The sequence below is a fragment of the Suncus etruscus genome, chromosome 18, assembly GCF_024139225.1.
Source record: "Suncus etruscus isolate mSunEtr1 chromosome 18, mSunEtr1.pri.cur, whole genome shotgun sequence".
In the NCBI taxonomy this organism is placed as follows: Eukaryota; Metazoa; Chordata; class Mammalia; order Eulipotyphla; family Soricidae; genus Suncus; species Suncus etruscus.
Genome location: NC_064865.1, coordinates 61,463,383 through 61,477,489, shown reverse-complemented (window position 1 = coordinate 61,477,489; position 14,107 = coordinate 61,463,383). Strand labels below are relative to the sequence as shown.

The window sequence follows — 14,107 nt, the reverse complement described above, 5'->3', positions numbered from 1 at the left end:
CGGGGTGCTGCTATAGAGAGGTTAGGAGCAAAAGTGGGGGCGCTGAGGACCCTCTCCCGGGGTGCCCGGACCCCGAGTCCAATCTCACGTGGCCTCCCGCGGCGGAGAGAGACAAATGGGATCTTCTGATCGCCCCCCCGAGAAAGTGGGGTGCACGGAGGGCTTTTGGGGAAGCCCACCCCCAAAAAGAGGCGTCACCCCCAAACCCGCTCCGCAGTGCACCTGCCTCGCACCTGCCGGCATCCAGGCCCAGCTGCACCCCGGCAGCTTCCCCCCAGCGCCCCCAACCCAAATCCCAATCCCAACCCGGCTCCGCCCGCCCGCCCGCCCGCGCCCCCAAACCCGGTGCAGACAATGCGCGCGCCGCCACCGCGTCCCCGGGAGCCCGGGGCTTTGCAAAAAACGGAGCCGTGCTGCGCGCTGATTGGCCGCGCCGCCTGTCAATTTAGCCGTGCTCGCCGCTGATTGGCAGCGATCCTTGGACCCACCCCCGGAGTTCTGGCATTACGTCAGCGGGGCGTGGTTCAGGGCGTGGTCTACGGAGGCCACGCCCACCTCCCTATAAAAGCTCCCGCCGGGCGCGCCGCGCCTCTTCTGCACCGGCTCCGAGCTGCGCATGCGTGCGACGACGGACGGACCGACGGACCGACAGACGGACAGACAGGCAGAGCCGACCGGGGCCTGAAGCAGTGAGCCGACACCATGCGTGAGATCGTGCACATCCAGGCGGGCCAGTGCGGCAACCAGATCGGCGCCAAGGTGGGTGTGTGATTTGGGGGTGCGGGATCCCTCATTTTGTCTTAATTTTTATTTTATTTCATTTTTTTTATTTTTGGTTTTGGGGTCACACCCGGTCTTGCTCAGGGCTTCCTCCTGGCTTTGCAACTCAGAAATCGCCCCCTGGCAGGTCGGGGGGAACCCTGTGGGATGCAGGGATTCGAACCCCTGACCTTCTGCATGCAAGGCAAACGCCTCCCTCCTTGCTAGCTCTGTTTTTTTTTCCCATCCGCTTTGTACCAAGGGTTAGGGAGCGGGCAAGGAGGTGGGGCCCGCCTGCAGAGGACCAGGGAGCCTCCCCTTCTCTGCCTGCCTCTGGTTGGTCCCTCCCACTTGGCCCCCTGGTGAGGGAAGGGCCCCCCCCAAAATCCCAAAAGGTGGAAATTGCACTGTTTTTTAATTTGGTTTGGTCACACCCAGCAAGACTCAGGGGTTCCTCCTAGCTCTGTGCTCAGAAATCACTCCTGGCAGGCACAGGGGGGACCTATGGGATGCTGGGATTCGAACCACTGCCCTTCCTGGGTCAGCTGCTTGCCAGGCAAACGCCCCAACAGGGTGCTCTCTCTCCAGCCCCTATTGTCCTGAGCTTGGGGGGGACTACGTGCTTGGAATTTCAAACCACCCACTTTTCCCCACCCACCCTGCCCTCTAGGCCAGCGCCCCCAGTTGTGACCCTGAGCACTGGCACTGGGGTGGGGGGTGATCTCCAGATAGTGGGGTTCCGCCTCCCCCCTACACACACACACACACACACACACACACACACACACACACACACACACACACACACACAACACTCCTCTGCCCAATATCTCCAGCTACCCGCAGCTGTTCGCCCTGGAAACGCCCCATTTCCACTTGGATCCCTTAAAGGAAAAGCCCCCGCCCCCCCCCCCCCCATCCTCACCCCTGCACAATCCAGCCCAGTCTTGCTGAACTAAACAGCTGGGAAGCCCATAGGAGGCTGTCGAAATTAGAATCAGAATCTGGGGGTGCAGAGTGGGTGGGGGGGCAACGGCCCACCCCCTCTAAATGCACCTTTTTCCTTGGGCCTCAGTTCTGGGAGGTCATCAGTGACGAACACGGCATCGACCCCACTGGGAGTTACCATGGGGACAGCGACCTGCAGCTGGAACGCATCAATGTGTACTACAACGAGGCCACTGGTAAATGCCCCCCCTGCACCCCCTTTTTCTCTGGGAGCCATCATGGCGGGGATTTCCGGAATGGACGACCTGGAGGACTCAGAAGCCCATCCCCTTGTGGACTGGTGCATTCCCAACCCAGCCCAGTTGTGTGTCCTTTGTCTGCCCACTCACCCTCTCTGCCTGTCCCCCCTCACTCCTCTGTGTCCCCCAGGTAACAAATATGTCCCCCGGGCCATCCTGGTGGACCTGGAGCCGGGCACCATGGATTCCGTCCGGTCTGGGCCCTTTGGCCAGATCTTCAGGCCCGACAACTTCGTGTTCGGTGAGTTGCAACGCTGAAGTCCTGGGGGGCACCTGGTGGGGGAGAAGGGAGTGGCCGCCCCTGAGAGAAGCAGGACACATCCAGCTGTGTGCCAGCTGCCTCTTCATCCCTGAGTTGAACCCCTATATTGTCTTGACCCCCTAATAACCAGGTAGAGCCCCAAGCTTCCTCTGTAATTATACCCGTCACCAAAAGATTCTTACCTCCCAGCCTTTCTGCTGAACCTATCTGATCTAAGCTCTGACTCACTGACCTATATTAAGGGTTTCCGCTAAAGGAATTTAATCCTGGCATCAGTGGGGTGACAGAGCTCTCCCCCACCTTCCCCCCTACAGGCCAGAGCGGCGCTGGCAACAACTGGGCCAAGGGCCACTACACAGAGGGTGCCGAGCTGGTGGACTCGGTCCTGGACGTGGTGAGGAAGGAGTCGGAGAGCTGTGACTGTCTGCAGGGCTTCCAGCTCACCCACTCGCTGGGCGGTGGCACCGGCTCGGGCATGGGCACCCTCCTCATCAGCAAGATCCGAGAGGAGTACCCCGACCGCATCATGAACACCTTCAGTGTCATGCCCTCGCCCAAGGTGTCTGACACGGTGGTGGAGCCCTACAATGCCACCTTGTCTGTGCACCAGCTGGTGGAGAATACAGATGAGACCTATTGCATAGACAACGAGGCGCTGTATGACATCTGCTTCCGCACCCTCAAACTCACCACCCCGACCTACGGGGACCTCAACCACCTGGTGTCGGCCACCATGAGTGGTGTGACCACCTGCCTGCGCTTCCCCGGCCAGCTCAATGCTGACCTGCGCAAGCTGGCCGTGAACATGGTGCCCTTCCCCCGGCTGCACTTCTTCATGCCCGGCTTCGCCCCCCTGACCAGCCGGGGCAGCCAGCAGTACCGGGCCCTCACGGTGCCCGAGCTGACGCAGCAGATGTTCGACTCCAAGAACATGATGGCCGCGTGTGACCCTCGCCACGGCCGCTACCTGACCGTGGCTGCCATCTTCCGCGGCCGCATGTCCATGAAGGAGGTGGACGAGCAGATGCTGAACGTGCAGAACAAGAACAGCAGCTACTTCGTGGAGTGGATCCCCAACAACGTCAAGACGGCCGTGTGCGACATCCCGCCCCGGGGCCTGAAGATGTCGGCCACCTTCATCGGCAACAGCACGGCCATCCAGGAGCTGTTCAAGCGCATCTCGGAGCAGTTCACGGCCATGTTCCGCCGCAAGGCCTTCCTGCACTGGTACACGGGCGAGGGCATGGACGAGATGGAGTTCACCGAGGCCGAGAGCAACATGAACGACCTGGTGTCTGAGTACCAGCAGTACCAGGATGCCACGGCCGACGAGCAGGGCGAGTTCGAGGAGGAAGAGGGCGAGGAGGAAGCGTGAGGCAGCCCCCACAGCTGGCTGGCCTCGGATTGGGGGGACCGTGGAGAAAGAAACTGGGGGTGGGGGGCGGTGAGGTGAGGCTCTGGGGGTGGTCGGGCGGAGGAAGCATGTCTGTGCAGCTGTGCAGCTGAGTCTCTGGTGCTCTTTCTTCGTTTCTTTTTCTCCTTTTGTAATACTGACATCTGGGGAGCCCACTCCCCAGCTCGACTGTTGTAATGACACCAAGTCACATAAATGTCTGTGTTCTCTTCTCTGTCTTCTCCTTCTCCCGGAGTTTTCTCTGGTCCTGGGGTGGGAGGGGGTGGACGGCTTTCAAGACACACGAATAAATCCCTCTTCCCTTTAGCAGAAGGGAAGGGGGACAGTCACCATTGAGATGAAACTCCTTTCCCAGTGGAAAAACTGTGCCAGGCAGCCTCGTCACGCCCAGTCTAGGAAAAGGGGTTGGCGGTGATGACTGAGTGGCTGAAAGGCTTCTTAGCAAAGAGTTGACTGTGAAAGGTCGCCTAGCAGCGTGTATTTTCATGCACAGACCCCACCGCCCATTGCAAGTGTCAAAAAGACAATGGCAGCATCTGTGGGGCTGGGCACCAGTCAGCTGTTCTCGTGGCCTTCCCAGTCATTGCTGCGACATCTCCCACCTGCAGGAAGCCAGAGCCCTTCCTCCTTTCTTCTTTCTTCATTCTTCGTTCCAACACTGGCTCCATTTTTCAGCCAGGGGATTAACGGGGCCTCCCCCCAAGTGCATATCCGATATGGTGCTTTCCTCACTGGTGACAAAGCATCTCTCTTCCTGGACTGGGAGCCTGGCTTCCGGGGATTGGAAACATAAAGTATCCCTGACCTGGGGCTGGAGAGATAGTGTGGAGGTACCGCGTTTGCCTTGCATGCAGAAGGATAGTGGTTCGAAGCCCGGCATCCCATATGGTCCCCGGAGCCTGCCAGGAGTGATTCCTGAGCGTAGTGCCAGGAGTAATCACTGAGCGCTGCCGGGTGTGACCCAAAAACCAAAAATAAAAATGAAGAAGAAGGAAACTAGGTTTGTGGTTTTTTTCCCCAACATCTCAGTGAATTCAAAATTAGGGGGAGGGGCCAGAGCCATGGCAGAGTGGCAGGGCCCAGGACGGACCTTGGTTCCATCCCCGATGCCCATATGGTCCCCCAAGCCAGGAGCGATTTCTGAGCATCACTGGTGTAGCCCAAAATAAATTTTTTTTTTTTTTTTTTTTTTGGTTTTTTTTTGGGCCACACCCATTTGACGCTCAGGGGTTACTCCTGGCTATGCGCTCAGAAGTTGCTCCTGGCTTGGGGGACCATATGGGACACCGGGGGATCGAACCGCGGTCCGTCCTAGGCTAGTGCTGGCAAGGCAGACACCTTACCTTTAGCGCCACCGCCCGGCCCCAGCCCAAAATAAATTTAAAAAAAGCAAAATTAGGGGGAATTACTGAAAATGTTCATTTTCATTTCTACTTGTTTCACCTCCTAAATTATTAAAAAGATGCTAAAGAGAAGGGAAGGGTGGGTGATGCTATGAAAAGGGCTAAGACTTACCTGGCAAGCAGGTGAAAGCCAGTGCACCAAACAGCTTCCAGACATGGAGCTGGCTTCAAGTGCTGACAAGGGGAAATGGGGTGCCCGTTTCTGTACCTAGTGAGGACCAGACAAGGCCCTTCCTGCTGAGCTGCTCGAAAGCTCACGACGCCCTCACTGAAGGGTGATGCTGATTCTAAATGCCTCGAGCTCTGGGTCCACTGCCAGGCCCTGGGTCTGACCTTGGCCATCAACCACCGCCAGACTGTCAGAATCATGATCAGCGACTCGGGACACGAGCGACGCTGCTGCCAGGCGCCCCTTGGCACACGGTAAGGACCGGGTTTCCTGGCACCTTCTTGAAGGACACACAGGTGAAACCCAGCAGGCCAGGCTGGCATCTCTGGTGCCCACGTCTACACCGCAAGAGGCTGTTTGAGCATGAAGCAGGGGCTGCCAGCCAGAAGGCCCAGGAGGCAGATGGGTTAGTATTAGTAACAGTTGAGTAACACTGACTTGAAATGCAGACTCGGGGAGCTGGCACCCCAGCAGAAGTTCTGGAGGCAGAGGATAGCCTCTCTGATGGATTTGCTTGGTGTTGGCACAGTGGAGGAGGAGAGGACGGGCCGTGTTTTCTATAGTCCACAGTGGAAATGTTTTCAGACCTTTCACCGTGGCTGTCCCTATGGGGACACATTGTCCAGGTGACACAAGCCACTGGGACCCCCGTTTTTTTTTTTTCTATGACTGCATCTCAGGGGTTCGATTAGACACCACCATCTGGGGTGATGGAGAAGGGAAAGAGAAACATCCTGACCCCTACAATTAGTATCTTTCAGTCACTTCTCTAATCCAGGAGACTTCTAGAGGTGGGTGGGTCACTCGGGGGTCATTCTCGGGACTGAGTCATGCAAGGCAAATAAATGCCTTCATTCGTGATTATCACGGGTCCCCAGAAAGTGGTCTAGAAAGCAGCAAGTTAAATTTCACTCCTGCCACCTGACCCCCTCAAAATCTGGCTCATGTCCTGGCTGCTTTCCTTTATCATTACTCATTACATCTTGGGGGGCCGGAGACAGCACAGTGGTAGAGTGTTTGCCTTGCTTGCTATCAGGACAAATGGTGGTTCGATTCCCAGCACCCATATGGTCCCCTGAGCCTATCAGGAGTGATTTCTGAGTGTAGAGCTAGGAAGAACCCCTGAGTATCCCCAAAAACCAAAGAAAAAATTTGTTTACATCTTGGAACATCCAACTGGAGAAGTTTTTCCCTCTAGGTCTGTTCTGAGAGGGAATCTCACTGTTTGAGGGCTCACTGAGTGTTTCTAATTTGGATGTACAGCAGTTCCATGCGGGGGGCAGGGGGCAGAGTCTAGGTTCTGGGGTTTTAAATAATGACCCTCATTTGGTTCCAGGAATCTCATCTTCTCTCAAGTCCCGGGTTTCTGTGCCGTCATCCACTTACCCCCACAGACCCATCAGGCCCCTTAGTGTTCTCGGCACTGATGGGACATCTGGGAATATCCTGCTCTGCAGGGCCTTCTAGAAACTTCTAGGCCAGTCCAGGAGATCAGTTTAAGCATTGAAGTCGCCAGTGAGGATGTGCGCGGTGGAAACGCTACTGACTTGTTCTCACTGACAGGAAACCCGGCACTCCCCACTCAGGCACTCAACATAGACGCAAGCGAGTAGGTTCAGGGCTGGGCCCTGTGCCTGCTTGGAGATGAAGGGCTGGGATCAGTCCTCTGGGACAGAGCCATTAGCTTGGCCCTTCCCGCCTGCTTCTCTCTCCCCCCACCCCCAGGGGTTCCGAGAAGTAGCTTGGAGGAAGATGTGGGCCTCTTCCTCCTCCTCCCCGTGCTGAGAGGGGCAGCCTTTCTCCCTGCCCCATTAGAATCACCCCAACCCCCAGGAGCCTCTATAAGCAGCAATTTTAGCTCTGCCCTCAGCAGGGACCCTTTTTTGGTTTGGGGGCCACACTCAGTGGCGCTCAGGGGTCACTCCTGGCTCTGCACTCAGAAATTGCTCCTGGTGAGGGGGACCATATGGGACGCCAGGGATCGAACCCAGGTCCATCCTGGGTCAGCAGGGTGCAAGGCAAACGCTCTACCACTGTGCTATTGATCTGGCCTCTCCTTTTTGTTTCTGAGTGACACAGTAGTACTTGGGCTCCTCCTGTAGCACTTGGGGGTCTTGTAGTCCTGGGGTCCTACCTGGGGCCCCCACCCACATCCCTTTTACCCTCCTGGTGACCTCTGGATATCCCTGATTGATACTGAGAAAGTGGGAGGCAGATGCCCTGCTGTGAAAAGGAGTCCAGAGAGAAGGTTCTAGAATGGGGAAAAGGGGCAGCCACCTCCCTGGGTGCTCATAAAAACATAGAGCTGGGGGGGGGGGCGGTTTTACCAGGGGCCCCGGTTTTACCCTGGCCCTGAATTGTTCCTGGTCTCCGAGCTGGCACCACGGCACAGCCGCCGCTGGGAGTGGCACGGAACCACCCAGGCCAAACGCAGACAGAGGGTGAGTCAGAATCCAACGCAGGTGAGACCGGGGTGAGGAGGGAGGACCCAATGCTCTTCCCCCAGTTGGGGTGTTGCTGGGAGCCTGATGCGGGGAGAAGATCTTCTGGGGGGAGCCCACTCTAGCTTCTAGAGCCAAGTCTGTGAGTTCCCCACTCCAGCGGTTTCACATGGTTCCCTCCATGCAACATGCCCACCACAGCTATGGGGGTCCCCAAGCCCAAGACCAGCCCTGTGTGGAGGTGGGCTGGAGGCTGTGAGGGGTTGGGGAGTGGCCCACGCTTCAGCCTGGGGCCCCCCAGGTGAGCAGTGAGGTTCAGTCCTTCAGGGAGTCCACAGGGCCAAGTGAGAGAAGATTGAACATGGAGTGTCTGAGGGAGGAGGCTCAGTCCTGGATAGGGATCCCCGGGGATGGGGGGGGGGGGGTTCCAGAGCAAACACACTAGGGAGCTTGAGGCCCAATGCAAGTCATTCCCAGGGGGACATAAAGAAGGTTGAGAGGGGTCGGAGGGATAGTACAGAGGAGAGGGCATTTGCCTTGCACACGGCCAACCCAGGCTCGATCCCCGGCATCCCATAGGATCCCAGAGCCTGCCAGGAGCAAATCCTGAGCACAGCCAGGAGTAAAACCTGAGTACCGGGCCCAGAGAGATAGCACAGCGGCTTTTGCCTTGCAAGCAGCCAATCAAGGACCAAAGGTAGTTGGTTTGAATCCCATATGGTCCCCCGTGCTTGCCAGGAGCTATATCTGAGCAGACAGCCAGGAGTAACCCCTGAGCACTGCCGGGTGTGGCCCAAAAACCAAAACAAAAAAACAAAAACAAAAACAAAACCTGAGTACCACTGGGTGTGGCCCCAATTGCTCCCCAAATTAAAATAAAAGAGATCACCAGGAAAAGGCAATATTTGGGGGGGGGGGCATTGATGTCACCTGTGTGTAGCCCTGAGTTTGAGCCCAGCCCGTCCCTTCCCTCCTGAGTCCTCCAGCTGAGCACTTGGCCCAGGTAGTCCTCCTGGGCTATCAATTCTGTGCCAGGCATTGTGATTGGTGCATGAGGACAGCAGTGAGACCTCAGCCCTGCAGTTTCTTGGCATTCTCTGCTTCCCCACAATACTTGGGCATTGGCATGGCACTTCCACTAGGCCCACAAACCATGTGTTACCCCCAAACTCTGCTGAAACACCCCATGTAGACCAAAGTGCCCACGTTCCCCTCACCCCAGTGAGCAGGCCCCACACCAGTGGAAGACGTCACCAGTGCCTACTCCAACTGCACCTCCTGGGAGCTGGTGAGTGGAGCGTGTTTTGGGAAACATGGGCACCCCTTGGCATGGGCGGGCCCAGTGCCAACCTGACAACAGCTGAGGTGGAGACCACCCAGAGATGCCTCCCCAAGTCCAACAGGAACCACCACAGCAAGGGCAGAGCCAACTTCAGGCTTCTCTGGGCTGCAAAGGGGGGACAGGGAAGCTGAGAATCCACCACATCCATCGGTTCTATCTTCCTCACGTCGGAATGGTCACTCTTGCAATTTTGGGATGTGGGGGAAACTCCCAGTGATGCTCAAGGGTTATTTCAAGCTCTGAGGTCAGAAGTGACCCCTGATGGGGACCATACTGGCAGTCAAGGATTGAAGCAGGGTCTGGCATCCAGGAGAGTAAATGCCTTGATTCTGTTTGTTTGTTTTTGGACCACACCCGATGATACTCAGGGTTACTCCTGGTTTTGTTCCCAGAAATCGCTCCTGGCAGGCTCGGGGGACCATATGAATTGCCAGGAGTCAGACCGGGTCCTTAGGTCGACTGCGTGCAAGGCAAATGCCCTACCGCTGTGCTATCACTCTGACCCCTGTGCCTTGTCTTGTGCTGTCTCTCCAGCCCAGAAAAAAAAATCCATGTTAGAGACCAGAGTGATAGAGCACATTGGGGAGGGCGATTGCCTTGCTGACGTGGGTTTGATCCCCGGCATCCCATAAGGTCTGAACACAACCAGAAATGACCCCTGAACTCTGAGGCAGGGATAAGCCTAGAATGTCAGCAGGTATCTCCCAACATCAAAACAAAATTCTCTTTAGTTGATATTCCTATTTCTTAGGGGCCACACCCAGCTGTTCTCAGGGCTTCCCCCTGCCTCTGAGGCCAGAGATCACTCCTGGTGGGATGTGGGGAACCTTATGGGGTACCCAGAAGTGAACCTGGGTTTGCCTTGTGTGAAGCAAATGCCTTACTCATTGTACTATTGCTCCAGCCTGGAAATTTCACTTTTATATGCTGAAATAATAATTTAAAAATCTGGGGCTGGAGAGATAGCATGGAGGTAGTACATTTGCCTTGCATGTAGAAGGACAGTGGTTCGAATCCTGGCATCCCATATGGTCCCCCTAAGCCTGCCAGGAGCAATTTCTAAGCGTGGAGCCAGGAGTAACCCCTGAGCGCTGCTGGGTGTGACCCCCCAAAAAAATTTTAAAAATGTATTATTTGGGGCCAAAATGATAGCACAGCGGTAGGACATTTGCCATGCACACTGCCGGCCCAGGACGAACCCAGGTTTTATCCCTGGCATCCCTTATGGTCCCCAGAGGCTGCCAGGAGTGATTTCTGAGTGCAGAGCCAGGAATAACCCCTGAGCACTGTCGAGTATGGCCCCAAAACAAACAAACAAAACCAACAAAAATAGCTGTTATTTTTATGAATAAAGGTTCTGGGAGATATTTTACTTTATGCTCTTCTCCTGAAAATACAATTTCCATTTAAGAAACACACACACACACACACACACACACAAAACACACACACAACCACAAAAAATAGTTTTGTTGTTTTAACTAATTTTTTTTTTTTTTTTTTGGTTTTTGGGTCACAACCGGCAGCACTCAGGGGTTACTCCTGACTCTACACTCAGAAATCGCCCCTGGGGGTCCGTATGGGATGCCGGTATTCAAACCACCGTCCTTCTGCATGCAAGGCAAATGCCCTACCTTCATGCTATCTCTCCGGCCCCCTTAACTAATTAATTTTTGTTGTTGTTGTTACTTTTTGGTTTTGGTTTGGGGCCACCCCTGACCGTGCTCAGAGGTTACTCCTGCACTCAGAAATTACTCCTGACCAGCTCAGGGGATCTAATGGGATGCCAGACATCGAACCCAGGCTGGTCGCGTGCAAGGCAGGTTCCACCTCTCTGTGCTATCACTCCTGCCCCAATATGTAAGATTCTTTAAATATAGATGATGATTGATATCAAGGCAGAGATAGGACTGCAGGTCAGAGCATGCGCGTTGCACATAGCAAGCTAGGATTTGAGCCACCAGAATCGCAAACAGTCCCCTGAGCACTGAGCCAGGAGGAAGCCCTGAGCATGCCGGAATGGCTGAAACAATCTATGACTAATATTCTCATATGATCTTTTGGTGGCGTCTCTGTCTCCTACCAGCTGCAGGGGCTCAGGTTGGCACCACTGTCATGCACCTTGAGGTCTCGGGTCCACCATGCAGCACCTTCTCACAGGGAGGACCCCAAACCGACTGCAGCCCCCAGTCCTGACACTGGCTGATGTTTCAACACCATAAACCTTGCAGCAAGCCATCTCTGGCCACGTGCAAGGCAAAAGCCCTACCTCTGCGCTATGGCTCCAGGCTCTAGACGCTTCCTTTTCTTTTTCTTTTCTTTTCTTTTCTTTTCTTTTCTTTTCTTTTCTTTCTTTCTCTCTCTTTCTCTCTCTTTCTTTCTCTCTTTCTCTCTCTCTCTTTCTTTCTTTCTCTCTTTCTCTCTTTCTCTCTTTCTCTCTTTCTCTCTTTCTCTCTCTCTTTCTCTCTTTCTTTCTTTCTCTTTCTTTCTTTCTCTTTCTTTCTTTCTTTCTTTCTTTCTTTCTTTCTTTCTTTCTTTCTTTCTTTCTTTCTTTCTTTCTTTCTTTCTTTCTTTCTTTCTTTCTTTCTTTCTTTCTTTCTTTCTTTCTTTCTTTCTTTCTTTCTTTCGTTTTTTGGGTCACACCCAGCAGCACTCAGGGGTTACTCTTGGCTCTATGCTCAGAAATTGCTCCTGGCAGGCTCGGAGGACCATATGGGATGCCGGGATTCGAACCACCGACCTTCTGCATGCAAAGCAAAATGCCTTACCTTCATGTTATTTCTTTGGCTCCTTTTCTTTTCCTTCCTTCCTTCCTTCACTCCCTTCCTCTTTCTTTCTTTTCTTCCTTTCTTCCTTCCTTTCCTTCCTTCCTCCCTCCCTCCCTCCCTCCCTCCCTCCCTCCCTCCCTCCCTCCCTCCCTCCCTCCCTTCCTTCCTTCCTTCCTTCCTTCCTTCCTTCCTTCCTTCCTTCCTTCCTTCCTTCCTTCCTTTTCTTTCTTTCCTATTTTTTTGGAGGGGTCGCACCCAAGCAACACTCAGGAGTTACTCCTGGCTCTGTGCTCAGAAATCGCTCCTGGTGGGGCCGGAGAGATAGCATGGAGGCAAGCCTGAGTGTAGAGCCAGGAGTAGCCCCTGAGCACTTCCGGGTGTGACCCAAAAAACAAACAAACAAAAAAAGAAATTGCTCCTGGTGGGCTCGGGGGACCATATGGGATGCCAGATCGGCTGTGTGCGTGACAAACACCCTACCGTTGTGCTATCTCTCCGGCCCCTTCCATCACCACTTTGGTCCTCAGCTCCTGTGCATTTTTCTCTCTCTCCCTTTCCTGGCTTCCCACGGGGCTGAGATTCTGGGCGATTCCCAGGTGAAAGTACCAGGCACCCCCTGGCTGCTGCATGAAGCAGGGTACCGGCCCGACTTGTGTTTCTGGATGTCTGGTGGCAGAGAACGGAAGTGTGGGGTATGGAGGTCCAACTCCTCCAAGCAACCTGTGGGGTTCGGTCCCCACCGTAGGTCCAGAGTCCTGGCTGTGAGCTGTGGTGGGATGGGGTTCGAGGCTGAGCTGCTGTTCGGGCTGGGTCCCTGCTGTTTGGGACCCTGTTCAGAGAGGACCAGAAAGGCCACGCATCCTGCTGAGCAGACACTGAACAATGTCTCAACGCATCGAGGAACAGGTACCTAAAGCTGTCAGGAAGACATTGGGGAGCTTGTCCCAAGGGAAGCTTAGAACATCAGGGCCTGGGGACCGGGCTGCTGAGGGAGCTGTGAGATATCTACCACAAAGCCAGATGGGAAGGGGTCAGAGGGAAACAGAGACACGGGTACAGTCATGGTATGCTGGAACCCTAGCGCCTGAAACTCAACCAGGAGTGACTTGGTAACTTTGTGATTCATGGTGATAAAATTTAGAAAGCAGGATATGGAGCAATAGTACAGCCAGAGGGTGTTTGTCTTGCACGCAGCCAGTCCAGGTTCAATCCCTGGCATCCCATAGGATCCCCTGGGCACCATCAGGGGTAATTCCTGAGCACGAAGCCAGGAGTAACCCCTGAGCATCTCTAAGTGTGCTCCCTCTAAATAATAGAATAAAGTATTTAAAAAAAAGTTTTAGGGGCCTTAGAGATAGCATGGAGGTAGGGCATTTGCCTTGCATGCAGAAAGATGATGGTTTGAGTCCTGGCATCCCATATGGTTCCCCAAGCCTGCCAGGAGCAAATTCTGAGCATAGTCAGGAGTAACTCCTGAGCACTGCTGAGTGTGAAACCCCCCCCACCCAATTTTTAGGGCCAGAGAGATACCACAGCAGTTAGGCATTTGCCTTGCATGCAGCGGACCTGGGATGGACCCTGTTCGATTTCCGGCATCTCATATGGTCCTCTGACCTTGCCGGGAGCAATTTCTGAGCACAGATCCAGGACTAATTCCTGAGCATCACCAGCTGTGGCCCAAAATCCAATCATCAATCAATAAATAAACGTTTAAAATATTTTTTTAAATAAAAATCCTACACAGACTATGATGGGGTCACGGCATTACAAAACTCAAGATGAGAATTAAAATCAGGGACCATAGAGATAGCACAGCAGTAGGGCATTTGCCTTGCACGTGGCTGACCCCGGGACAGACCCAGGTTTGATTGCCAGCATTGCACATGGTTCCCTAAGCCTGCCAGGGTGATTTCTAAGTGCAGAGTCAGGAAGGAATAACCCCTGAGCGCTGCTGGGTGTGGCCCAAAAACCTAAATAAAAATAAATAATAAATAAATTAATGTTTAAAAAAAGTCACTTCCTAATAATGAACATCAAAGTATAGAGGTTTGCTAGCCCAACAACAAAGGATGATTCAACTCCTCTGATTCACATTTCTTCTTTATAATGTTGAACAAGTCTTAATTTATTTTATTTATTTATTATTATTATTATTATTATTTTGATTTTGGGGCCACACCAGGCAGTGCTCAGGGGTTACTTCTGACTCTGTGCTCAGAAATCGCTCCTGGCATGTTTCGGGGACCATATGGGTTGTTGAGGATCGAACCCAGGTCTGTCCCAGGTAGGCAGCGTGCAAGGC

The 14,107-nt window shown here is 54.1% G+C and overlaps 1 protein-coding gene across 1 annotated transcript in view; it reads left to right on the top strand.

Moving 5' to 3' along the window:
- Positions 1–605: 605 nt before the first annotated feature.
- Positions 606–14,107, top strand: part of TUBB2A (tubulin beta 2A class IIa) — a 39,120-nt gene continuing 25,618 nt past the window's right edge. The window contains exons 1-4 of the mRNA XM_049764980.1: positions 606–759; positions 1,835–1,943; positions 2,137–2,247; positions 2,583–2,802. Coding sequence (XP_049620937.1) covers positions 703–759; positions 1,835–1,943; positions 2,137–2,247; positions 2,583–2,802 — 497 coding nt within the window. The 5' untranslated portion in view covers positions 606–702. The remainder of the gene's footprint in view (positions 760–1,834; positions 1,944–2,136; positions 2,248–2,582; positions 2,803–14,107) is intronic.